The 25852-nt window shown below is 41.5% G+C and overlaps 1 protein-coding gene across 2 annotated transcripts in view; it reads left to right on the top strand.

Annotated features, from left to right (window-relative positions):
- LOC139562391 (pro-neuregulin-3, membrane-bound isoform) overlaps positions 1–25852 on the top strand; it is a 421017-nt gene that overhangs the window by 326081 nt on the left and 69084 nt on the right. For both annotated transcript variants that reach the window (XM_071380085.1, XM_071380084.1), the window contains exon 3: positions 21009–21082. In XM_071380085.1, coding sequence (XP_071236186.1) covers positions 21009–21082 — 74 coding nt within the window. The remainder of the gene's footprint in view (positions 1–21008; positions 21083–25852) is intronic.

Below are 25852 nucleotides of genomic sequence, written 5' to 3'. Positions count from 1 at the left end.
ACTGACTACCAACCCGTAGCACTTACGTCGGTAGCCATGAAATGCTTTGAAAGGCTGGTCATGGCTCACATCAACACCATTATCCCAGAAACCCTAGCCCCACTCCAATTTGCATACCGCACCAACAGATCCACAAATTATGCAATCTCTATTGCACTCCACACTGCCCTTTCCCACCTGGACAAAAGGAACACCTATGTGAGAATGCTATTCATTGACTACAGCTCAGCGTTCAACACAATAGTGCCCTCAAAGCTCATCACTAAGCTAAGGACCCTGTGACTAAACATCTCCCGCTGCATCTAGATCCTAGACTTCCTGACGGGCCGCCCCCAGGTGGTAAGGTTAGGTAACAACACCTCCGCCAAGCTGATCCTCAACACTGGGGCCCCTCAGGGGTGCGTGCTCAGTCCCCTCCTTTACTCCCTGTTCACTCATGACTGCACATTCAGGCACAACTCCAACACCATCATTAAGTTTTCTGATGACACAACAGTGGTAGGCCTGATCACCGACAACGATGAGGCAGCCTATAGGGAGGTGTTCAGAGACCTGACTGTGTGGTGCAAGGACAACAACATCTCTCTCAACGTGATCAAGACAAAGGAGATGGTTGTGGATTGCAGGAAAAGGAGGACCGAGCGCGCCCCCATTCTCATTGACGGGGCTGTAGTGGAGCAGGTTGAGAGCTTCAAGTTCCTTGGTGTCCTCGGCACATGTGACAAATACAAGTTGATTTCATTTGAAATACAACAAAAAAAAATCTGACATTGAAAGCAAAACATGAAATAAACTTATTTTACTTTACTGATTAACACATGGCTAGTTTAAATAGGACTGTTATTTCAGACATCCTGATGTTGCAGGTGCTCAGTCAGTCAGAATGTGAGTTTTGTCGCCTCTTTAATGACTGCAGTGCTACAGTCCATCCATGAAGTTAATGAAACTGCAAGTAAATAGGCTAGTAAAGAGACTGCAAGTAAAGAGACTATATTATTATTATTATAACCATTAGCTTTCGCAGAAGCAGCAGCTACTCTTCCTGGAGTCCACACAAAACACAAAATATGCCAAGTAACAAAACACTGGTACACTGATTGACAAGGACAGTCACACAAATGTAAAATACAACGATATACAAACAATACAAAAACATAATTTTTCAGCACAGCATGAAAGGCTGCTTGACTGTTGACCACACTTCTACCTGCTGGCGCCACTCCCAAACTGAACCCATAATACTGTAATGTCCTTTCATCCATGTCAGAGCAATATGTTTACAACCAATAAGTGAAAGAATTCTGCTTTACATTAGACGTATCATGCTTCCAAGGGGTGGTAACAGCCTTAAAACAGCATAGATCTTTTTTAACCCCTTTTTCGTGATATCCAATTACGATCTTGTCCCCAATGGGCTCGGGAGAGGCGAAGGTCAAGTCATGCATCCTCCGAAACATGACCCGCCAAACCGTGCTTCTTAACACCTGCCCGCTTAACCTGGAAGCTAGCCGCACCAATGCGCCACAAGGAGTCACTAGAGCGCCATGAGCCAAGAAAAGCCAAACCCTCCCCTAACACGGACGATGCTGGGCCAATTGTGCGCCGCCCTATGGGACTCCCAGTCACGGCCAGTTGTGACACAGCCTGGGATTGAACCAGAGTCAGTAGTGACGCCCCAACCACGCCGATGCAGTGCCTTAGACCGCTGCACGACTCGGGAGGCCTAGAACATAGATTCTATTGAAGATATTTTAATTAAAGCCGTAGGGCTTCATAATACTATTACATACACATTTCAGTCGCTCTTATCCAGAAAGAATATTAGGGTTGAAAGGGCCTTGCTCAAGGGCATGTTAGATTTTTCACCAAGTCGGCTTGGGGATTCAAACCAACGGCCTTTCAGTTACTGGCCCAATGCTCTTAACCGGTAAAATACCTGCTGCCAACACAATCAAGCGAACCACTGATGCAATGCCTAGAGCAAAACATGCTCAGCAGAGCACAGAGGGGATATGATTGCAGCATATCCAGAATGATCACATAATTATGCATGCTATTTTTAACATTAAATCATCTAGCTACTGGTGCATATTTATTGAGCTTTGCGTTATTGCATTGGCTACGTTGTTTATCTGTGTGCTTTTGTATTCCAACCCTTGACATTGAATTTAGTGCAATGCGTGGTTTGATTCTAAATTGATAGATTTGAATAATTTGTCTTTCTTTCACCAAGATTGAGGGAGTTTGGGAATGTTGTGGTGCATGTGCTTTTGAATGCACTGGAATGCTGTATGCAAGTGACCTCTATAGCTTAATTATCCTTGACACTCCCTGTCGGATGTTGTCAGTTTGAACAACACTTAAAACATAGGCAACAAAGTCAGTACCGCCAAGTTATTAGGCAACTTGCTGTTGGAGCCATGTTAGAAAACACATATGGAAGTAGAGAGACAGGAAAAGTGGGGATATGTGTGGGTAATTAGTTCAATACTAGCCTACATCCATCTACTAACTAGCTCTTGTCAGATCAAAGTATTCCTCCGTGAGTCAAACACAACACATCATTAATTGTGTGTTGGTTGATCTCATAGCAATCTCGCTCCCAGACACTTCGGCTCAAATGCGTGAAGATTCTGGTGTACCAACGTGTCAAACTTGGCCTTCGTCAGCCAATACAGAAAGACCGGGAGAAACTCCCGGGCGCACAGGCAATGGCTTAATTGGCTTAATCTACCAACCAATCACCTCCCATATCACCTTCCCCTAACCCTCCCCACACCTGGCCTCTCCATTGGCATAAACCTGACTTTGAACTGACATGGCAGCTGTCAAACCTGGGAAGTACCATTCAGTGGACACAGCTTGTCTGATTGCATTATCACTACCAGATATTTGCTGTACTTTTTAGAGTCACCATAATGAACACAGCATCAGCTTAACAGGAGATTCCTGCACTGTCAATGTCCTCTATCATTAGCGTTGGACTGTGGAGGGGAATAATGGAGAGGATGCATGGGTGTCACATCCAGACAAGTTGTGTTGGGCTTCTGGCGTTGTGTGCTCCCATCTGTCCTGTACCTGTTTATAGGGTTGTTATCAAGGAAGAGGATGGCAATAAAGCCCAAAACCAAGCACAACCACATCCCTAACCATAAACATAGTTTGACAGGGACACGGGACATAGGGAGTCTCCTATGCCACATTTTTAGTTGACAGATTCAACTGGCGTAAGCAAAAAAGACAGAGGAGGTTCATTGCGTGACTAAGCCATCATCATTAGTGTCATTGTATTTCCATATAGGCCAATGTATGACGAGCATGGTTCAGTAAAGCAATGGAAAGTAACAGTGCACAGTGTCCAAGAGATGTTGTGGCCTGCTGCCGTCCTCTAGGACCCGGTGCTGTCGTGCTGCTGTGTAAAGGCAGTGTGCTTAGGCATACACATCATTCAAGGACAGCTCTGTCAAATGCATGTTGTCTGTACTTCACTCTGCAGAGTGGGTAGATATTTTAGTCTTGCAGATACTCGTCTCTCCTCCTCTGTCTTTAAGGTAGTGGTTTAGATATATGTGACCGACCGACTCGGTCTGATGTAGCAAAATTTGAAATCGTGTTTTTAACATTGGACAAAAGTAGAGACTCTAGAATATGATATATCATACACTACAGTTGAGGACCAATGGGAAAGTAAATCTGCTATGAAAGTTGATAAACCTCACTTTTGAGAAAATGGCCCTTGAATGTTTTGGTAAGCTTACTGGAGAGCTCTTCTTTGTCTACACCCATTCAGCATTGTTCACACCCCTTAGCCCCACCCATTTCTTTAAGGATTCACATGTGAGGTCATGTACTAAACAACCAAAGATTTTCCCCTTGAATCTACCTGGCAGTGAGGACATCCCCAGTGAGATGGTTAGGGACTCTGTCTTAACACTGAGCCATGGGCAGCAGCTCTCAGCCTGTGCTGAAGGGTTGTTATCAGGTGAAGAACCACTGAGCACCCGGTGCTAACAGACCAGATGGAGCTGCTGCAGCCTGACACTGTCAGGAACAAGAGACAGGCCCCAGATGAGCTGAGAGCTCAGATTCTCTCTCTCTCTCTCTCGCTCTCTCTCGCTCTCTCTCGCTCTCTCTCGCTCTCTCTCGCTCTCTCTCGCTCTCTCTCGCTCTCTCTCGCTCTCTCTCGCTCTCTCTCGCTCTCTCGCTCTCTCGCTCTCTCTATTATATTCAAAGAGATTTCTTGGCATGGGAAACAGATGTTTACATTGCCAAAGCAAATCAAATAGATAATAAACAAAAGTGAAATAAACAATAAAAAATGAACAGTAAACATTACACTTACAAAAGTTCCAAAGGAATAGAGACATTTCAAATGTCATATTATGTCTATATACAGTGTTGTAATGATGTGCAAATAGGTGAAGTATAAAAGGGAAAATAAATAAACATAAATATACAGTGTTGTATTAATGCAAATAGTTAAAGTACAAAAGGGAGAATAAATAAACATAAATATGGGTTGTATTTACAATGGTGTTTGTTCTTCACTGGTTGCACTTTTCTTGTGGCAACAAGTCACAAATCTTGCTTCTGTGATGGGACACTGGTATTTCACCCAATAGATATGGGAGTTTATCAAAATTGGATTTGTTTTCGAATTCTTTGTGGATCTGTGTAATCTGAGAGAAATATGTGTCTCTAATATGGTCATACATTTGGCAGGAGGTTAGGAAGTGCAGCTAAGTTTCCACCTCATTTTGTGTGCACATAGCCTCTTGAGAGCCAGGTCTGCCTGGGTCAGTCACAGTGGTCAGGTATTCTGCCAAATAGCATTCTAGTTTGCTTTATTTTTTGTTAATTCTTTCCAATGTGTCAAGTAATTATCTTTATGTTTTCTCATGATTTGGTTGGGTCTAATTGTGTTGCTGTGCTGGGGCTCTGTGGGGTCTGTTTGTGTTTGTGAAGAACAAAGCCCCAGGACCAGCTTGCTTAGGAGACTCTTCTCCAGGTTCATTTCTCTGTAGATGATGGCTTTGTTCTAAAAGGTTTGGGAATCGCTTCCTTTTAGGTGGTTGCAGAATTTAACTTGGATTTTGATAATTAGCAGGTATCGGCCTTATTTGATTCAAGTATTTTTTGCCAGATCCTAATTGCCAGATGTCGAATTTGATGTTCCTTTTGATGGCGTATAAGGCCCTTCTTGCCTTGTTACTCAGATCGTTCACAGCTTTGTGGAAGTTACCTGTGGTGCTAATATTAAGGCTGAGGTAGGTATAGTTTTTTGTGTGCTCTAGGGCAACGGTGTCTAGATGGAATTTATATTTGTGGTCCTGGCAACTGGACCTGTTGGAACACCATTATTTTTGTCATACTGAGATTTATTGTCAGGGCCCAGGTCTGATAGAATCTATGTAGAAGATCTAGGTGCTGCTGTAGGCCCTCTTTGGTTGGGGACAGAAGCACAAGATCTTCAGCAAACAGTAGACATTTTATCTAAGATTCTAGTAGGGTGAGTCCTATTGCTGCAGACTGTTCTAGTGCCCTCGCCAATTCGTTGATATATATGTTGAAGAGTGTGGGGCTTAAACTGCATCCCTGTCTCACCCCACAGCCCTGTGGAAAGAAATTTGTTAACACATGTTGTTTGTATACATGGATTTTATAATGTTTTTCCCCCAACACCGCTTTCCATCAATTTGTATAGCAGACCCTCATGCCAAATTGAGTCAACAGCTTTTTTGAAATCGACAAAGCATGAGAAGACTTTGCCTTTGTTTTGGTTTGTTTGTTTGTCAATTAGAGTGTGCAGGGTGAATATGTGGTCTTTCGCACAGGAATTTGTTAAAAAGACAATTTGACATTTGCTCAGTACATTGTTTTCACTGAGGAAATGTAAAAGTCTGCTGTTAACGATAAGGCAGAGGATTTTCCCAAGGTTGCTGTTGATGCATATCCAACTTTATTGGCATGGGAAACATATGTTAACATTGCCAAAGCAAGTGAAGTAGATAATATACAAAAGTGAAATAAACAATGATGTCTCCTCATCATGGTGACAAATGCGAGCCTGGGGCTCTCTGGCAAAATGGACAGGCCTAATTAACACAGTAATGACGCTGCAAAGTTGAGTCATCTCACCTGTATAATAAATCCCTCTCTCCCTATCTCTTTATCTCTCTCTCTCCTTCTCATCTCGTAATCTCTCCCTTTATTCCCCCCCCTCTCTCTCTCACTCTCTCGTTCACACATTCAGAGCAATGGGGATATCAGACTCTTTCTGTCTCTCTCATTCTCTCTTTCTCTCTCTGTGTGAAAGTCAATTGTGCCCTTACACTTTAACATTCCACAGTGTGTCACAGAGACAGAAAATGTAAGTCTAACTAGAGGACACATCTCACAGAAAGAGAAGAGGTTCTGTCGACTGGGTTGAACAAAGACTTGGCTGTGTCTGGCCTGTGTTGTCTTTTCCCATCTTATTTCCCGATGAGTTTTCAGGCATTATTTTAAAGTGGAGTCTTAGATCTATTTTTTTTTTGCAATTAGAGCCAAGCATGGACCCGGTCCCGCGGCGAGGAACAACTCCTGTGTAAATGTCTTCTTGTGATGAACTAATTATTTCCTCTCTTCTTCTTCATCATGAATTCCCTACCCCTACCCCTTCCCCCACTCCCATCCAAAAATTAAGGATGTAAACAAGAGTTGAGAAAAGTTTCACAATGTTTTTATGGGGGCTGACAGTGTCCTGTTTGCTAAAGTTTCATAATGCAAATGCTAGTGCTACATGTAATAACAATTGCCAGAATGACTCAAACTCTTTTATTGCAGCTCTGCTGCTCTTTGAGGCTGTCTGAATGCCCATCAAATTAAAACTAGCCTACATTATTGACCAAATGTGCTGTTATGGAGGATACTGCACCAAAGCACAGATAGCTAAGGCAATTATTGGTTAAAGTGAACTCAATTTGACTGTATCTTTTTTTTCTAATTTACATTATTTAATATGAGTCATCACATTAGCCACATGCTTCTTCAACACAAAGACACTTTCAGTGGAAGAATTAGCTCAGATTAAAGAAATGACATTGTCTAAATCTCACAAGCCGCTCAACATAAAGCTAATGTAAAGGATTTGTGTGGCTCTCTGTTCAAAGCCATTGATCTGAAACATTGTGGTTCAGTTACTCGTTACATGCATCTCTTGAAAGAAATACAAATTCAATAAAATAAATAAGAAAGAAAACTGTTTCAACCAACGATAAAATGTCTGTGCAATGTATACACTCCACTGATTGGTTGTTAAAAAGCGTGGCAAAAACACATTTGAATTCCTTTTAATTCATGACACAGTCATGCACAGCATAGTGATAGCAAACCATGTCTGACTTGCTTTCACAAGCATCCCCTTGATACCCATCAGAGGGAGGGAGAGTTGTAAGTGATTCAAGTGGTTCAGTCGACACTGTGATTTTAAGTATGTTTAAAAGTGCACCTTGTGACTGAAATGTGCTGCCCCTTGAGAAGGCAGGTCTTTGTGAATGTGATTTATTTATTTTTTCATCTGTTTTGCGTCTTGCATGAATGTGTATGTAGTTTCTCAAGTTTCCACTAGGGAAGTTTTACACTGCAGCTGCAGCCTTCATGGGCACAGGAGATATTTTGGGTTATTGACATATACCTCCTTCTGAGTTCTACTGTGGCCTAAGCATGTGTCTGTTATGCTATTAAGAACCACTGCGGCCTGGAAGAGAATATGTTCTTAAGTGGTCTATCAGAAGAAGACACGCTTTCTCTGTAGAGCCAGGATTCTCTGAAGGTTTCTTCTAGGATTTTATAGCCACTGTCACCTTTGTGACAACTGTATTATATACTGTATATACACTATCGGTCAAAAGTTTTACAACAACAACTCATTCAAGGGTTTTTCTTTATTTTTACTATTTTCTACATTGTAGCATAATAGTGAAGACATCAAAACTATGAAATAACACATACGGAATCATATAGTAACCAAAGAAGTGTTAAACAAATCAAAATACAATTTACATTTGAGATTCTTCAAATAGCCACCCTTTGCCTTGATTACAGCTTTGCACACTCTTGCCATTCTCTCAACCAGCTACCCCTTGAATGCTTTTCCAACAGTCTTGAAGGAGTTCCCACATATGCTGAGCACTTGTTGGCTGCTTTTCCTACACTCTATGGTCCGACTCGTCCCAAATAATTTCAATTTGGTTGAGATCGGGTGATTGTGGAGGTCAGGTCATCTGATGCAGCACCCCATCTCTCTCGTTCTTTGTCAAATAGCCCTTACACAGCCTGGAGGTGTGTTGGGTCATTGTCCTGTTGAAAAACAAATGATAGTCCCACTAAGCCCAAACTAGATGGGATGGCGTATCGCTGCAGAACACTTAGCCATGCTGGTTAAGTGTGCCTTGAATTCTAAATAAATCACAGACCGTGTCCCAAGCAAAGCACCCCCACAACACCTCCTCGAAAATACACATGCGGAGATCATCCGTCCTCCATAATTTACGAAGGGAAATACACATGCGGAGATTATCCGTTCACCCACAAATTCACCCTCAAATTTGGACTCCAGACCAAAGGACAAATTTCCACCGGTCTAATGTCCATTGCTCGTGTTTCTTGGCCCAAGCAAGTCTCTTCTTATTATTGGTGTCCTATAGTAGTGGTTTCTTTGCAGAAATTCAACCATGAAGGCCTGATTCACACACTCTCCTCTGAACAGTTGATTTTGAGATGTGTCTTGAGATGTTACTTGAACTCTGTGAAGCATTTATTTGGACTGTAATTTCCGAGGTTGGTAACTCTAATGAACGCATCCTCTGCAGCAGAGGTAACTCTGAGTCTTCCAATCCTGTGACGTTCCTCATGAGAGCCAGTTTCATCATAGAGCTTGATGGTTTTTGCGACTGCACTTTCAAAGTTCTTTAAATTTTCCGTATTGACTGACCTTCATGTCTTAAGGTAACGATGGACTGTCGTTTCTCTTTGCTTATTTGAGCTGTTCTTTCCATACTATGGACTTGGTCTTTTACCAAATAGGGCTATCTTCTGTATAACCCCCCCCCCCCACCCACCTTGTCACAACGCAACTGCTTGTCTCAAACGCATTAAGAAGGAAAGAAATTCCACAATTAACTTTTTTAAGAAGAAACACCTGTTAATTGAAATACAGTCCAGATGACTACCTTATGAAGCTGGTTGAGAGCATGCCAAGAGTGTGCAAAGCTGTCATCAAGGCAAAGCGTGACTATTTGAAGAATCTCAAATATAAAATATATTTTGATTTGTTTAACACTTTTTTGGTTAATACATGATTCATTATGTAATGCCTTTTGATGTCTTCACTACTATTCTACAATGTAGAAAATAGTCTAAATAAAAACCCTGATGAGTATGAGTAGATGAGTAGGTGTTCTAAAACTTTTGACCAGTAGTGTTTCTATATATTCTTTATTGTTGTAATTGTACCCAATTTTTCTCCCCAATTTCGTGATATCCAATTGGTAGTTACGATCTTGTCTTATCGCTACAACTCCTCAAGCGGCTCGGGAGAGGTGAAGGTCGAGATGTGCATCCTTCGAAACATGACCCTCCAAGCCACGCTGCTTCTTAACACACTGCTCGGTTAACCCGGAAGCCAGCTGCACCAATGTGTCAAAGGAAAAACCATTAGACTGATGACTGAGGTCAGCTTGCTGTTTTCTGGCCTGCCACAAGGAGTTGCTAGAGCGCGATGAGCCAAAGAATGCCCCCTGGCCATACCCTCCCCTGACCCGCACAGCACTGGGACAATTGTGTGCCCCCCTGTGGGGCTCCCAGTCATGGCTGGATCGAACCCCAGGCTGTAGTGGCACCGCAGCACTGCGATGCACTGCCTTAGACTGCGATGCACTGCCTTAGACCGCTGCGCCACTCGGGATGCCCAACTGCATTATACTAATGGTCTGCTAGATAATGTCTAGGAGCAGGAGAGGTGAAACGTGATTTGGTCTAGTCCACTTCAGACAGAGACTTTAAGCTTGTTGCACGTCTCCTCCAAAGATAAGACACAAATTAATCCAGTCAGGTCGCAGAACAAAATGAAAAAACACAGAAAATTAAATCAAAGTAAGTTAAAAAGGAGGGAAATATTAAGCACAAAGATAAGATGTCTAGTGATAAGGTGTTAATATGCAGGAGAGAAGGAGAGAGAATGAAGGAGAGATAAGGGCTGAATGTATAATTTGTACTTTAATTGCATTTTAACCTCAGAATGGGATTCATGCTTGAGCTATACCACTGTAATCATACAGCTTCTAATAATCATCTCCAGTAGCGGCACTTGTTGGGTACTTCCTGCATTTATAGAGCACGTTCAATATCTCCTCTCACCGTTGGAAAGGCAAAAGCCTTTCTGATAGGGACATAGGAGTTATAATCTTGGTGTACCACTTTTCTTCCTCATTGCTAGAAGCGTAGGACTGTCTGCTTCCATGCTGAGCCTGTGGGTTACAGAGAGGAATGGAGAGGTCGGGTTCACCCGGGGGTTGAACAGGGAACATCAGCAAAGTCATGCCATCTTTTATTTTCAGGTCTGCTAGCAGCGACTTGTGAATTATTGAGCACATTTCCTCCCAGTTGAAAGGCTACGGAGGTGCAGGTTGTACAGAAAGACTGGGGCTGAGAGTGAGACAGGGCTCACCTTTGCTAGGCTGCCATGTATACAAATTTCACTTGGCATATTTTATTTAAACCACAAAGACACGGTTAGCAAACAGGAAAAAGGGCCAACGTGAGGTAGAAAATGAATATGCACTGGGACCGGCGGCATACAAATGGATTGTTTGTCTCACCTTAATGCAGTGGTTGTCAATCCTGGTCCTGGGGACACAAATGGGTGCACATTTTTGTTTTTGCCCTAGCACTACACACCTGATTCAAATCATCAAAGCCTTTTGATGAGTTGATAATTTGAATCAGCTGTGTAGTGCTAGGGTAAAAACACCCCTTTGTGTCCCCAGGACCAGAGTTGAGAACCAGTCCCTTAAAGGACCTATCAGGTGCATTGTTTTGAATGTGATTTCTCACCTGTGAATCCAGGTGCTTATGAGAGACTCATTTGGACAACAGACTGATCAAAATAATTTAGAGATGATCTTCTCTGTTATCTATAAGTTTGTGGATTTGAATACGGAATGAATAATGTGTCTGGGGAAAAATACAATGTAATTGACTCAAACAATTGTCTGGAAGACGCAATGTCTAGAACTTAGTGAAATTGGTTGGTGCAGTGTCAAATGTCTGTTTTCAACAGTACCATGGTACTGGTTGTTCACATTGGGCACTGAAGACTCTCAGTAACCCAAGATGTGACATCTTCTCACAGCTAAACAGGAGGTTGAGTAGGAAACAGGAGGTTGAGTAGGGTCTCACCTTACTCCCTCTCTTTTATCACCTGACTGGTGGTGATTCTGTAAGAGCTGTGTGATGAGGGGGCCGTGGAAAGTATTTGTTGGTGTGATGGTTGCACTTGCCTCCGCCAATACTATTAGAAAAAAGGGTTCCAAAAGGGTTATTTGGTTGTTCCCATAGGATAACCCTTTTTGGTTCTAGGTAGAACCCTTTTGGTTTCCATGTAGAACTGTCTGTGGAAAGGGTTCTACCTGTATCCAAAAGGTTTCTGCCTGGAACCTAAAAGGGTTCTACAAAGGGTTATCCTATAGGGACTGTCAAATAACCTGTTAAGGTTCTAGATAGCACTTTTTTTTCTAAGAGTGTAGCAAAGCCCAAAGCACTGAGGTACTCACCTTGTTAGCCTGCCTATCTCCCTTCTTCTCATTCTGGTCTTGTCTGGCTCCCACCCTGTCGTGACTGAAACATAGCATCCCAGATGCATTTCAATCACTCCGTCTGGGAAATATGAAAAGAGACTCTCTTTTGACTCTGATAAGCAGTAATCGAAGACAAATGACATTCCTTGATTATTATTAAAAAGAAAAGTGTCTATGTCATTGAAGGAAGATGTGATCAGTTAAGGCCTCATTTGAAATAAATTGTATTTGATTGGCTGAAGGTGTGATTAAAAACAAGTCCTTGCCATACTCTGGAGTATTATACAATACAGTAATTGGATACATTATACCAAAGAGAATATTGAGCAGTGTATGGAAAGAAACTTGTTGGTTCTTTTTTTTCTCATCTTCTTTTCATTTCTCTCTAGATGTTTTCAGCTTGTTAGTATTACCAATTATTGGACAAACATAGCCTGTTCTTGTATGACGCTGTGGTTGACAATTTAATAAACAAATGCAACTCCCTGCCCGATACTCAATGTTTCTACTCTTTTCTGGTCTCACACTCTATTTCTCATCTGTCTGTCAATAAAATAATTTCTAAATATTAAAGGACAGTGACTTTCCATTCCCTGCTCTCATATACACTGAGGGTACAACAAATTAGGAACACCTTTTTAATATTGAGTTGCAGTCCTTTTGCCCTCACAACAGACTCAATTCGTCAGGGCATGGACTACAAGGTGTCGAAAGCGTTCCACAGGAATGCTGGCCCATGTTGACGCCAATCGAAAGCGTTCCACTGGGTTGCTGGCCCATGTTGACTCCAATGCTTCCCACAGTTGTGTCAAGTTGGCTGGATGTCCTTTGGGTGATGGACCACTCTTGATACACACAGGAAACTGTTGAGCGTGAAAACTCCAGCAGCTTTACAGTTCTTGACACACTCAAACGGCGTGCTTTGCACCTACTACCATACCCCATTCAAAGGCACTTAAATCTTTTGTCTTGCCCATTCACCCTCTGAATCGCACAATCCATGTCTCAATTAGGCTTAGACATCCTTCTTTAACCTGTCTTCTCTCCTTCATCTACTCTGATTGACATGGATTTAACAAGTGACATCAATAAAGGATCATAGCTTTCACCTGGATTCACCTGATCAGCCTGTCATGGAAAGTGTATGTTTTGTACACTCAGTGTATGAGTGCCAGCAAACCCTCATCTAACTACAAACACAAAGACTACCACATACAGATGTAGGATCTTCATTTGATCACTCTTTTGTTGCTCAGAATTTTCCTGCACCGCAGGAAATGCAGATGAGCTTTGTGATTTACATAAATTCACTGAAAACCCAAATAAACACATGTATATATTAACAGTACTGCACTTTTCATGTAGCCTACTTTTGGCCAATTCATAGCCTATCCACCAATCAAGCAACATTATGGACTACGTGTTGCAGTGACAATATAGGTCAAATTAATATCCTACATCTATTCAGTAAGAGACACAGATACAGTGCCTTGCAAAATAATTCACCCCCTTGGCGTTTTTCCTATTTTGTTTCATTACAACCTGTAATTTAATCTCTCTGGGTAGGGGGCAGTATTTTCACGTCCGGATGAAAAGCGTGCCCAGAGTAAACTGCCTGCTACTCAAGCCCAGATGCTAGGATATGCATAATATTAGTGGATTTGGATAGAAAACATGAACTATGAACTATGAACTTTCTAAAACTGTTTGAATGATGTCTGTGAGAATGACAGAACTCATATGGCAGGCAAAAACCTGAGAAAAAATCCAACCAGGAAGTGGGAAATCTGAGGTTTGTAGTTTTTCAACTCTTTGCTTATCCAAGATACAGTGGAAATGGGGTCATATTGCACTCCCTACGGCTTCCACTAGATGTCAACAATCTTTAGAACCTTGTTTGAGGCTTCTACTGTGAAGTGGGGGCGAATGAGAGAGGAATGAGTCAGAGGTCTGCCAGAGAGCCACGAGCTGACCATGCGCATTCACGTGAGAGAGTTAGCTTGCGTTCCATTGCATTTCTGAAGACAAAGGAATTCTTCGGTTGGAACATTATTGAAGATTTATGTTAAAAACATCCTAAAGATTGATTCTATAACATCGTTTGACATGTTTCTACGGACTGTAACGGAACTTTTTGACTTTTCGTCTGCACCTAGTGATCGCGCATCATGAATTTTGATTACTAGGCTAAACGCGCAAACAAAAAGGAGGTATTTGGACATAAATGATGGACTTCATCGAACAAACCAAACATTTATTGTCGAACTGGGATTCCTGGGAGTGCATTCTGGTGAAGATCATCAAAGGTAAGTGAATATTTATAATGCTATTTCTGACTTCTGTTGACTACACAACATGGCGGATATCTGTTTGGGTTGTGTTGGTCTCTGAGCGCTGTACTCAGATTATTGCATGGTGTGCTTTTTCCGTAAAGTTTTTTTGAAATCTTACACAGCGGTTGTATTAAGGAGAAGTGGATCTAAAATTCCATGCATAACAGTTGTATCTTTTAGCAATGTTTATTATGAGTATTTCTGTAAATTGATGTGGCTCTCCGCAAATTCACCGGATGTTTTGGAACTACTGAACATAACGCGCCAATGTAAACTCCGATTTTTTTATATAAATATGAACTTTACCGAACAAAACATACATGTATTGTGTAACATGAAGTCCTATGAGTGTCATCTGATGAAGATCATCAAAGGTTAGTGATTCATTTTATCTCTATTCCTGCTTTTTGTGACTCCTCTCTTTGGCTGGAAAAATGGCTGTGTTTTTCTGTGACTTGGCTCTGACCTAACATAATCGTTTGGTGTGTTTTCGTCGTAAAGCCTTTTTGAAATCGGACACTGTGGCTGGATTTACAACAAGTGTATCTTTAAAATTGTGTAAAATACTTGTATGTTTGAGGAATTTTAATTATGGGATTTCTGTTGTTTTGAATTTGGCGCCCTGCAGTTTCACTGGCTGTTGACGAGGTGAGACGCTACCGTCCCACATACCCTAGAGAGGTTAAGGGGAAACATTTAAATGTATTGGAATGGCATAGTCAAAGCCCAGACCTCAATCCAATTGAGAATATGTGGTATGACTTAAAGATTGCTGTACACCAGCGGAACCCATCCAACTTGAAGGAGCTGTAGCAGTTTTGCCTTGAAGAATGGGAAAAAACCCAGTGGCTAGATGTGCCAAGCTTATAGAGACGTACCCCAAGAGACTTGTAGCTGTAATTGCTGCAAAAGGTGACTCTACAAAGTATTGACGTTGGGGGGGTGAATAGTTATGTACGCTCAAGTTTTCTGTTTTTTTGTCTTATTTCTTGTTTGTTTCACAATTTAAAAAAAATCTCAGTAGACATGTTGTGTAAATCAAATGATACAAGCCCCCCCAAAATCAAGTTTAATTCCAGGTTGTAAGGCAACAAAATAGGAAAAATGCCAAGGGGGGTGAATACTTTCGCAAGACACTGTATACCTATTTTCAGAGAGTGCTGTACTTATCTGAGCCCATTCTGAACTATTGAGAGAGAAGGAGAAACTATAGTAGCTTTAAAGTGTGTAATGCTGTCCGGGCCAGGGCTAGATGGATACTCCAGAGTGTAGGGAGCGTAAGGGCCAAGCCGCTTGTGAATGGCGCTCGCTCTTGTCATCCCTGTGTAGGTGTCAAGCTGCCCCGTTGAGCCTGATCTGATGGCTTGCTCCGCTCTTGAGAAAATGGCTCTCTGAGAGTCCTTCTTCAGCTCGAGCTGTTCCAGCAGGTCTCCTAACCTGAGAGTTCAGGGGGGCTGAATGCTAGCTGTCTGGCTACCCTCATGCTGGATCAAGCCCACTTGGCCACGCGGTATGAGGTTTTGTGAAGTGAAGCAGTTAAGAGGACGAGTCAAGACAATATATCCATTGTCCACTTTGCCCAGAATGCCATTTTATGCTCAAAAAATGTGTTGCAATCTGGCAGGATATACAATAATTGAAAAGTCATGTCACAGTTGTAGAAATGGATTGCTGTGCCCCATCTTTACATAGACCTTAACGCTTGACTCGGGGCAGTTGCTGCACATTCGACTGTAGACCAAAAGCCCAGACAGTAACACGAGGGTAAATTGTTTTGATCCATAATCTATCTGGTGTAGCTTGGGCACAATAATTGCTTTTTCAAAATGTCAAATGTTCTATATCTGTTGTTAAATCAAGAGACTTGATAAATGTTCATTATAAAGGCACACAAAACCAGAATAGCACTTAAACAATCCAGAGGAAGAATTATTGACGAAAATACAGAGCATAGAGCACATGAGTAGTCAGCTGGTGAGTGCTGCTTTCTCTCTCTTGCAAGCATGATCTCTCTCTCTCTCTTTCCTCTCTCTTTCCTCTCTCTTCCCTCTCTCTCTTTCCTCTCTCTCACACACACTCTCAAACACAATAGGCGGTCTCTCCTCCAGATGCTTCAGTTTAGGAAATATGACATGTGTATGAGGTGGCAGTACTTGTGCTACAGTGTAAACATTACTAAGGCAGGTTTGATTGAATCTGATGGCTAGGGACAGATCTTCGTATCCTGTATCTGTTACTATGTTAAGATAACTCTGTGTAATAGGATTATCTCCTTTCGCCAGTGTTCAAAGCTTACAACTCTCAGCCCCCTGGGATTATACCACCTCAGCCTAATGAAAGGCCCCCTGCCTACCACAGCACAAAATGCTCAAATGCTAAACATGCTAATGTTCTTTTCACCAGATCAAACTTAAGGCAGTTACCTGACATTTCCCAACGTCCACCATTTCATAATTTAAATAATCTAGAAGAGTACTACCAATCCAAAGTGCTGTTGTGCAAATCCAACTGCCCAAGTATTATAAGGATTTCTATCTGTAAAAGGCTATATCATAATGGTAGATTAGGCTATGATATAATACCATAATGTCCTACCATTTTGATGTTTGTCTCTAAAGTCATAAAAATATATTAACAACAAGAAATCATACACTGCCATTTCAATATAGTGTGATAGTACAGTAGACTAAAGTATATTGTTTCATACTACACAAAATAGTTTCCCACACTGTAACTTCTGAACTTTTCCATTAGAATGTGACTGGCTGTGCTAACTGAGTCTGTTGATGCCCTGCACATGTTGTGATGTGTGTCCCCACATCCTCAGATGAACCTGAGGCCTTATATTTATATCTATCTCCTGCCTACAGAGCTTTGTGCATCAGGCTCCATTGGTTAGTGAGATATACACCTCGTTCTACAACCCCCCTCCCATGTTTGTTCCTGCTAATTAATGACTGTGGCGCTAATTAAAACCAGAGCAGCTTTCAATACCTTCTGCCTCCTTCAGAGAAATATCACATTTCCATTTACTTGTCCCAGAGACTAATGAACATTCTGGTGCAGGTTTTCAGGCTAGAAACACAGTGGCAGGAAACTGCGCCAAGTGGGATTGGGAGAGAGTGTGTCGTCATAACCAGAGGGCAACATGAGAGAGACACAGGAAGGAGACAGGCCTGCCATGAGATTTGTGTGACTGAATATGCAATGATTGCCAAGGAAAAACACATGTACTGTACGCACATAATATGCAAAAATAAAATATATTCACATGCATTTCCCATTATACCATGGGAAAGAAGTACAAATAAATGCAATGAGCATACACAAATATACACTATATGGCCAAGTATCTGGACACTTGTTCAGAACATCTCATTCCAAAATCATGGGCATTAATATGGAGTTGATCTCCCCTTTGCTGCTATAACAGCCTCCACTAGATGTTGGAAAATTGCTGCTGGGACTTGCTTCCATCCAGCCACAAGAGCATTAGTGAGGTCGGACACTGATGTTGGGCAATTAGGCTTGGCTCGCAGTCGGCGTTTCAATTCATCCCAAAGGTGTTCAATGGGGTTCAGGTCAGGGCTCTGTGTAGGCCAGTCAAGTTCTTCCACACCGATCCCGACAAACCATTTCTGTATGGCTCTCGCTTTGTGCACTGCTGAAACAGGAAAAGGCCTTCCCCAAACTGTTGCCAAGTTCAAATCAAATCGTATTAGTCACATGCGCCGAATACAACAGGTGTAGTACTTGAAATGTGAAATGCCAAACGTGAAATGCCTACAAGCCCTTAACCAACAATGCAGTTTTAAGAAAATATTTATTAAAGAAACTAAAGTAAAAAATAATAACATTCATAAATAAAAAGTAACACAATAAAATAACAATACTGAGAGGCTATATGTGCGGGCGAAGCACAGAATCAATTAGAATGTTATTGTGTGCTGTAGCCTTAAAATGTCCCTTCACTGGAACTCAGGGGCCTAGCCCGAACCATTAAAAACAACCCTAGAGCATTATTCCTCATCCACAAAACTTTACAGTTGGCACTATGCATTGGGGCAGGTAGTGTTCTCCTGGCATTCGCCAAACCCAGATTCATCCGTCGGACTGCCAGATGGTGAAGTGGGATTCATCACTCCAGAGAACGAGTTTCCACTGCTCCAGAGTCCAATGGCGGCAAGTTTTACACCACTTCAGCCGACCCTTGGCATTACGCATGGTGATCTTAGGCTTGTGTGCTGCTACTCAGGCCATGGACACCCATTTCATGAAGCTCCCGACGAACAGTTCTTGTCCTGCAGTTGCTCGGTTGCAACACTCTGTAGTGAGTGTTGCAACCGAGAACAGGCGATTTCTACATGCTATGCACTCACCGGTCCCGTTCTGTGAGCTAGTGTGGCCTACCACTTCGCCGCTGTGCTGCTGTTGCTCCTAGACATTTCCACTTCACAATAACAGCACTTATATTTGACCAGGGCAGCTCTAGCAGGGCAGAAATTTAATGAACTGACTTGTTGGAATGGAGGCGTCCTATGACGGTGCCACATTGAAAGTCACTGAGCTCTTCAGTACGGGCCATTCCAATGCCAATGTTTGTCTATGGAGATTGCATGGCTGCATGTGCGGTTTTATATACCTGTCAGCAACGGGTGTGGCTGAAATAGCCGAATCCACAAATTTGAACGGGTGTCCAGATAGTGTATTATGCAGTCGAAGGACACTGATTCTTGTAAACATTCTCATGCGTTCACCGGAGAAAGCAATGATGCAGTTTGGTCTTGAGTCTTGATTAACCTGCTTGCTAAGCAACCTGCAGGGCCCATTTGAAACACACTGCAGTTTTATTGTCTCTCTCAAGGAATCGGAGTGAACTCACAATGATTTGAATGATAACATGTTCGATCTGTCACAGCCTTGAGCACCGTGATGTGTGTGTGTGTGTGTGTGTGTGTGTGTGTGTGTGTGTGTGTGTGTGTGTGTGTGTGTGTGTGTGTGTGTGTGTGTGTGTGTGTGTGTGTGTGTGTGTGTGTGTGTGTGTGTGTGTGTGTGTGTGTGTGTGTGTGTGTGTGTGTGTGTGTGTGTGTGTGTGTGTGTGTGTGTGTGTGTGTGTGTGTGTGTGTGTGTGTGTGTGTGTGTGTGCGTGCGTGCGTGCGTGAGTGTCCACATACATGTGTATGAAGACCTAATCCTTCTCTATCTCCCTCTCGCTCTCTCTCTGTGTCTCTCTCTCCTCTTTACCATCCCCTGGTTTCTTCTGACAATTTAATCACAGTCTCTCTCTCTGTCCTCTACAATTCCCTGGTTTCTTCAGACCATTTAATCACAAAGTCTCTCTCTGTCCTCTTTACAATCCCCTGGTTTCTTCAGACAATTTAATCACAACGTCTCTCTCTCTCTTTTCTCTTTACCATCGCCTGGATTATTCAGACCATTTAATCACAACATCTTACTGCCTTTTGCTTACCCAGTTCCTCCTAATGGCCTCCAGTTCTTCCTTACCGCCACCACCAAAACTCTATTCTTTTAATGATCTGCTTCTCCTCCAATTTGTGCAACGAGGGGGGCCTCTTCTTGAAGTTTTACGATAGTCAGGGTCGCCGACATCGACTGTCAGAGAAACTGCTAATTTACAAAGAGATTCCAGAGAATTAAAAATACATTCGTTAAAAGTCACCGGTTTGAAAGTTTCTTGTCATGTTCTCTGAACCCAGTAGGAAGGGACTTTCTGATTAGGGACAGCTTTCCATCAGTAAGTGGATTGAGAATATTAACAGGCTCCTCCAATCTGGCTCCTGGAGTATGGGAAATGTTTAATGCTGAACAAATGTGACTCATATAATAAATGTTATCGGGCCGCAACCCTGACTTACTTTATATTTAGCTTTAAAGAAATATTAATGAATTGAGCATTACTGAGTCATGGTGTGGGCACATTTTCCAGCAAAGCTCATACTTATCAATGCATGAGTTTCATGCATGAATGTGTAAAAAAGCAGGTCTGCCTAATGATTGAAAATTAAGCTTTAGCACCTAAAACCCCTAGACAAAAGAAGCTGTGTTTAAACAAGCTCTGAGCCTTTGGAGGACAGTTCAAGCTTTGATACAGTATGTCAAACATAGGCCTGGTGTAAGCCTCTTAGCATTGTATGCAGTTTCTGTGCTCTGGTTTTATATACCTATCAGCAACGGGTGTGGCTGAAATAGTTGAATCCACTAATTTGAACTAGTGTCCAGATAGTGTATTATACAGTCAAAGGACACCAATTCTTGTACACATTCTCATGCGTTCACCGTAGAAAGCAATGATGCTGTTTGGTATTGAGTTGATTAACCTGCTTGCTAAGAAACCTGCAGGGCCCATTTCAAACACACTGCAGTTTTATTGTGTCTCTCTCAAGGAATCGGAGTGAACACACAATGATTTGAATGATAACATGTTTCTGTGCTCTGTGTGGAAAGGTCATATATGAATGCTGTGTGTGCTACAGTGGTTGGTCCTGAGGACAGGGTTATATAGTATGTTCCTAACTGTCTGACACAGGGATTAGGGCTGAGAGCTTCGGAGAAGTCAAAGAGCAAGAGAGAAAGAGAGAAAGAGTGAGCAAATAGAGAAGGAAGAGATTGATTCCATGCATATTTCCTTTGTGATGCTCCTGGCCACCTGACACAGATAAAATAGAGTGGACATGAATTGTATCATGAAACAGGATATTCTATTGCCAGCCATGTACCATAGCCCCTAACCACTTTGTTTGCACACATTTCTCAATGTTCTGAACCTGCTTCACCCCAAGTTCCCAATGTGTTGACTGAAATGTATTTTTATTCACAGGTGTAGAGAAGGCTACCAGGGTATACGCTGCGACCAGTTCCTGCCCAAGACCGACTCCATCTTATCTGATCCAAGTAAGAACATTTCCTTAATCCTCCAATTAGAACTAAACTCAACCTCCAGAAATAGTGACTTGTATTGCAGCCCATTGTTTCTGTGGATTCAGGTCTACATTTATATTAGAGCTTTTACTTGAAGTGATTTCAGATTGGCTAAACATGAACATTACAGGGCATTGTCTGTTCTCAATTATCAAGAGAGCACAGCCTGTGCTATATTTGAAAAGTCCCATCAGTAATCTTTCTCAGTTTGATGGCCCTGACTACATGTACAGGACGTCTGCTGTAATAGAAACACTGACTATGGGTCCCCACTGATGCTCTACAGACAATGTGCTAATTTATTAACTGGGTCGTTCGAGCCCTAAATGCTGATTGGCTGACAGCCGTGGTATATCAGACCATATACCATGGGTATGACAAAATAGTTATTTTTACTGCTCTAATTACGTTGGTAACCAGTTTATAATAGCAATAAGGCACCTCGGGGGTTTGTGGTAAATGGCCAATATACCACGGCTGTGTCCAGGCACTCCACGATGCATCGTACATAAGAACAGCCCTTAGCCGTGGTATATTGGCCATATACTACACCCCCTTGTGCCATATTGCTTAATTATGCCATGATTAGGAAAAAAATACATGAATAAAATAATTTCATTGACAGTTTCTGAAGAATCTGTCTCTAACTGTGAATGGTCTCTCTATTCATCACACCTAAACTCCCCCTACAGAACATATTAGGTAGGCTAGTGCAATCCTATCAAAGCAGATATTTCCTGCTTTTATGATAAAGTGATCAAATGCCTTCTGTAAGCTCCACCCTCACCATTGAGTCAACCAATTACATAATTTCTGCCTTCGGGGCAGAGCTGCCTCCAGAACAAGATTAATGAGGAAAAACGCTAACCTGCATAACAGAAAAGCAGAGGAAAAAGGTCCTTGAAAAATCTGACATTCCTTCTTAATAGCTGTCTATTTCCTTTCATTAGTGTGTGCACAGTGTGTGGGTGTCTGTACTGTACAGTGAGATACAAGGAAAGTTCAAAAACATTTTGAAAGGAACTTATGTTTCTTTCATTGGAGTATATCTGCTAAGGTCATACTGCCTCTCACAATATCAGGTCCATTGATGTCTTGGCTCTTCCACTAACCTCAGTGATACAGCCTAGTAGCCTCAGCACCCACATGAAAAAAATACTACAGTTTACTATAAAATACTACAGTGCATACTATAGAATTCTGTACCAAACTATAGTATACTGTAGAATACTATACTATACACTGCAGTATACCTTGAACAGGTGGGCTGCAGATAGTCTAGTGGTTAAGAGCATTGGGCCAGTAACCAAGAGGTTGCTGGTTCAAATCCCTGAGCTAACTAGGTGAAAAATATGTCAATGTGCCCTTGAGCAACTCACTTATTGCTCCTGTAAGTCACTCTGAATAAGAGCGTCTGCTAAATGACTAAAATGTAATGCGTGGTATAGAATGTTGTAGTATACTTTAGAATAATATAGTGTATACTACAGAACGCAAAAACAATACAGTGATTTACCGCAAAAACACTACAGTAATTACTATATTATAATCTACAGTATTTTAATTTACATCTACCCTGCCCATTACAATCCCCCATATCCCAATTTGTGCCACCCATAAGTGAGAAACCTACATGCCAAGTATTGACCATATATTGTGTTCCCAACCGCTTCCTAAAAACTGTATGTTCAGACCTCAGTCTTACCTAGCCTACATGTGATGGAACATTTGCTCTGTGCAGCTGCACGTTGATAAATAGTACCACCATAATCAAGAACAGGTAGACAGGTTGACTACACAATCTGCTTCCTGCTGACTAGAGAGACACGAGATCTGTTTCTGTAAAAAAAAAAAGCCCACTTTAAATCTTAGTTTCTTAACCCCATCAAACATGATGGCCTGAGTTATGTCACTAAGATAATCATGAAACCATGAACAGGCGTCAGAGCTCAGGCCTATCGAGGACAACTTATTCAATAAAATACCATGATCAACAGTATCAAAAGCTTTTGACAGGTCCACAAACAAAGCAGTACATTTCATTTTAATGTCTAAAGTATTGACAAGATCATTAACAACTAAGTGGTTGCTGTAATAGTGCTACGCCCAGGCCTAAACCCTGATTGGTTTACATTCAAAATACATTGCTCAGATAAAAAGAGCAAAGTTGTACATTTACCAAGGATTCAAGAATCTTAGCTAGACAAGGAAGCCTTGAAATGGAGCGATAATTATTAAGATCACTACTATCCCCTCTCTTATGGAGTGGCAGCACAAGAGCTGATTTCCATTATTTTAATAATTTTTTCTGATAATAAAATGGTGATTAAATGCATTAATGATGGCGTTTCTTTCGGAATGAGGCCCGTGTCTGAATACATTTCTTGTGACAGAGAAGAGGAATAACCTTTCAGGGATTTGACAGTTTTCCAGAATTTTGTCGGGTTCCCATTACAATCCGTTAGAGCGGTTACATAATAATCAGATTTAGCCTTTCTAGTTTGTCTTACACAATGCTTCCTCAGTTGCTTAACAGCTTGCAAGTCCGGTCCTAAGCCTGTGTTCCTGGCCTTGACCCAGGCATCATCTCTTTTATGAATCACTTCTGATCATTCCGGAGTGTACCAAGCATTCAATCGACCTTTAACCCTTAATTTTTTGAAGGGAGCATGATTAGCCACAATGGTATTGAAGACATCTGCAAAAAGGTTGAAAGATAAATTAGTTTCAGGGATAATTGAAATTCAGTCAAGACAACAACCACCCGAGCCACTGCCTGTTCACCCCGCTATCATCCAGAAGGCGAGGTCAGTACAGGTGCATCAAAGCGGGGACCGAGAGACTGAAAGACAGCTTCTATCTCAAGGCAATCAGGCTGTTAAACAGCCATCACTAACATTGAGTGGCTGCTGCCAACATACTGACTCATCTCTAGCCACTTTAAAAATGAAAAAAATGCCACTTTAAACAATGCCACTTTATATAATGTTTACATACCCTACATTACTCATCTCATATGTATACACTGTACTCTATACCATCTACTGCATCTTGCCTATGCCGTTCGGCCATCGCTCATTCATATATTTGTATCTACATATTCGTATTCATTCCTTTACACTTGTGTGTATAAGGTAGTTGTTGTGAAATTGTTAGGTTAAATTACTTGTTAGATATTACTGCATGGTCGGAACTAGAAGCACAAGCATTTCGCTACACTCGCATTAACATCTGCTAACCATGAGTATGTGACAAATAACATTTGATTTGATTTGATCACTAAAATAAAGACCATGTAAAAAAGCCAGTTCACTGAAGTGTTTTAAGTTCCTCTTTGTGATGACACAAGGGTTAGATTTTTGTATTCTCACAAACAACTTGTCACTAAAATAAAATGGAAAAAATAAAAGTAATGTAAAAAAATAAAAAATAATATTCACTAATACCTTGGGTGAAGACACCAGTAGAAACATTTTTCTCTGGTGTATTCATTAAAATAAGATCAATCAGATGACTTGTAGACAAAGTAGGAGGAAGTGAATCTGCAACAGCGGAAAGTCAGACACACATTTTTGTTTTAAACCTTTATTTTACTAGGCAAGTCAGTTAAGTACAGTCTTATTTACAATGACAGCCTACAGTTAACTGCAGTGGGTTAACTGCCTTGTTCAGGGGCAGAACGGGGATTCAATCCAGCAACCTTTCGGTTACTGGCCCAACGCACTAACCACTAGAGCGGGTTTTTACTTTGTGCAGATATGTCATCTTGAGGAATCTACCTTTAACAAAACCTAACCTATGATCTGACCCATCACCTTATGCATTACTGCCTCACAGTGGCAGGAAGTGACATCCCAAAAACACAAAAACGATACAACACATAAATGGCTCCTAGCCTCCCACTCATAGGCTACTTTCATTAACACTAAAACTGAAACTAAATATTATAAACATGAAATATAATTGTTTTGATAAAACATAAACTAAATACAATCTAGTAAAGTGGATCTGAAAACTAACTGAACCGAAACTGAATATCAAATTATAATTGTGAAACTAATAGAAATAGAATTTCTTCCTTGTTTTGGGTGAAGATGACAAAAAAGCATCAAAACCCACCAGGTCCCAATGCACGGCCATTTCAAGTGTCTGGCTACAGGGATTTTAATTGAGTTCAGCCCAGGAAACTCCATGGGTATCATTTTCTTAAAAGTCATTTGATATATCATGTCCTTTTCTGTATTGATCCTGGAGTCGAGGGTGGGCCATCTGCTATCTCTGTGAACTTTGTCATTGTGAGATGAAACGTGAGGGACAGATTGTGCCGAGTAGAGAGCTCTGCCATTATCTCACCATCCTCTCCATTACATCCCCTTCCAAATGGCTCTTTCATCGCTTTAATAGCTTTAGCCACAGATTCCTCTTGAATCGCTGTGTAACTTTTATTCCTCCCAGTTTTTAACACAGAGGTTAAATAATAACGTCATCATCTGCCGAGAAGTGTTTTCAATTAATTTTATCTTGTTTGGATTTTGGAACATAAATTAGCCTTCTGGGGTGACAGAAGGGTGGAAAGAAACTTACAGCAGTTCAAAAAATAACAAAGCGAACTCCCCACCCCTGTTTTGGTAAAAAGCTGAGTGATGGGGCTGAAGATATAACCACTCTCAAATTCATAGACTGAGCTATGGATGCAATGACTGGCCATCCATGATATCAACATTATAGTTTTAACCATGTTTT

This window comes from Salvelinus alpinus, chromosome 32 (genome assembly GCF_045679555.1).
Source record: "Salvelinus alpinus chromosome 32, SLU_Salpinus.1, whole genome shotgun sequence".
NCBI lineage: Eukaryota > Metazoa > Chordata > Actinopteri > Salmoniformes > Salmonidae > Salvelinus > Salvelinus alpinus.
Note: the sequence above shows the minus strand (reverse complement) of the source record. Positions and strands in the feature narration are given on the sequence as shown.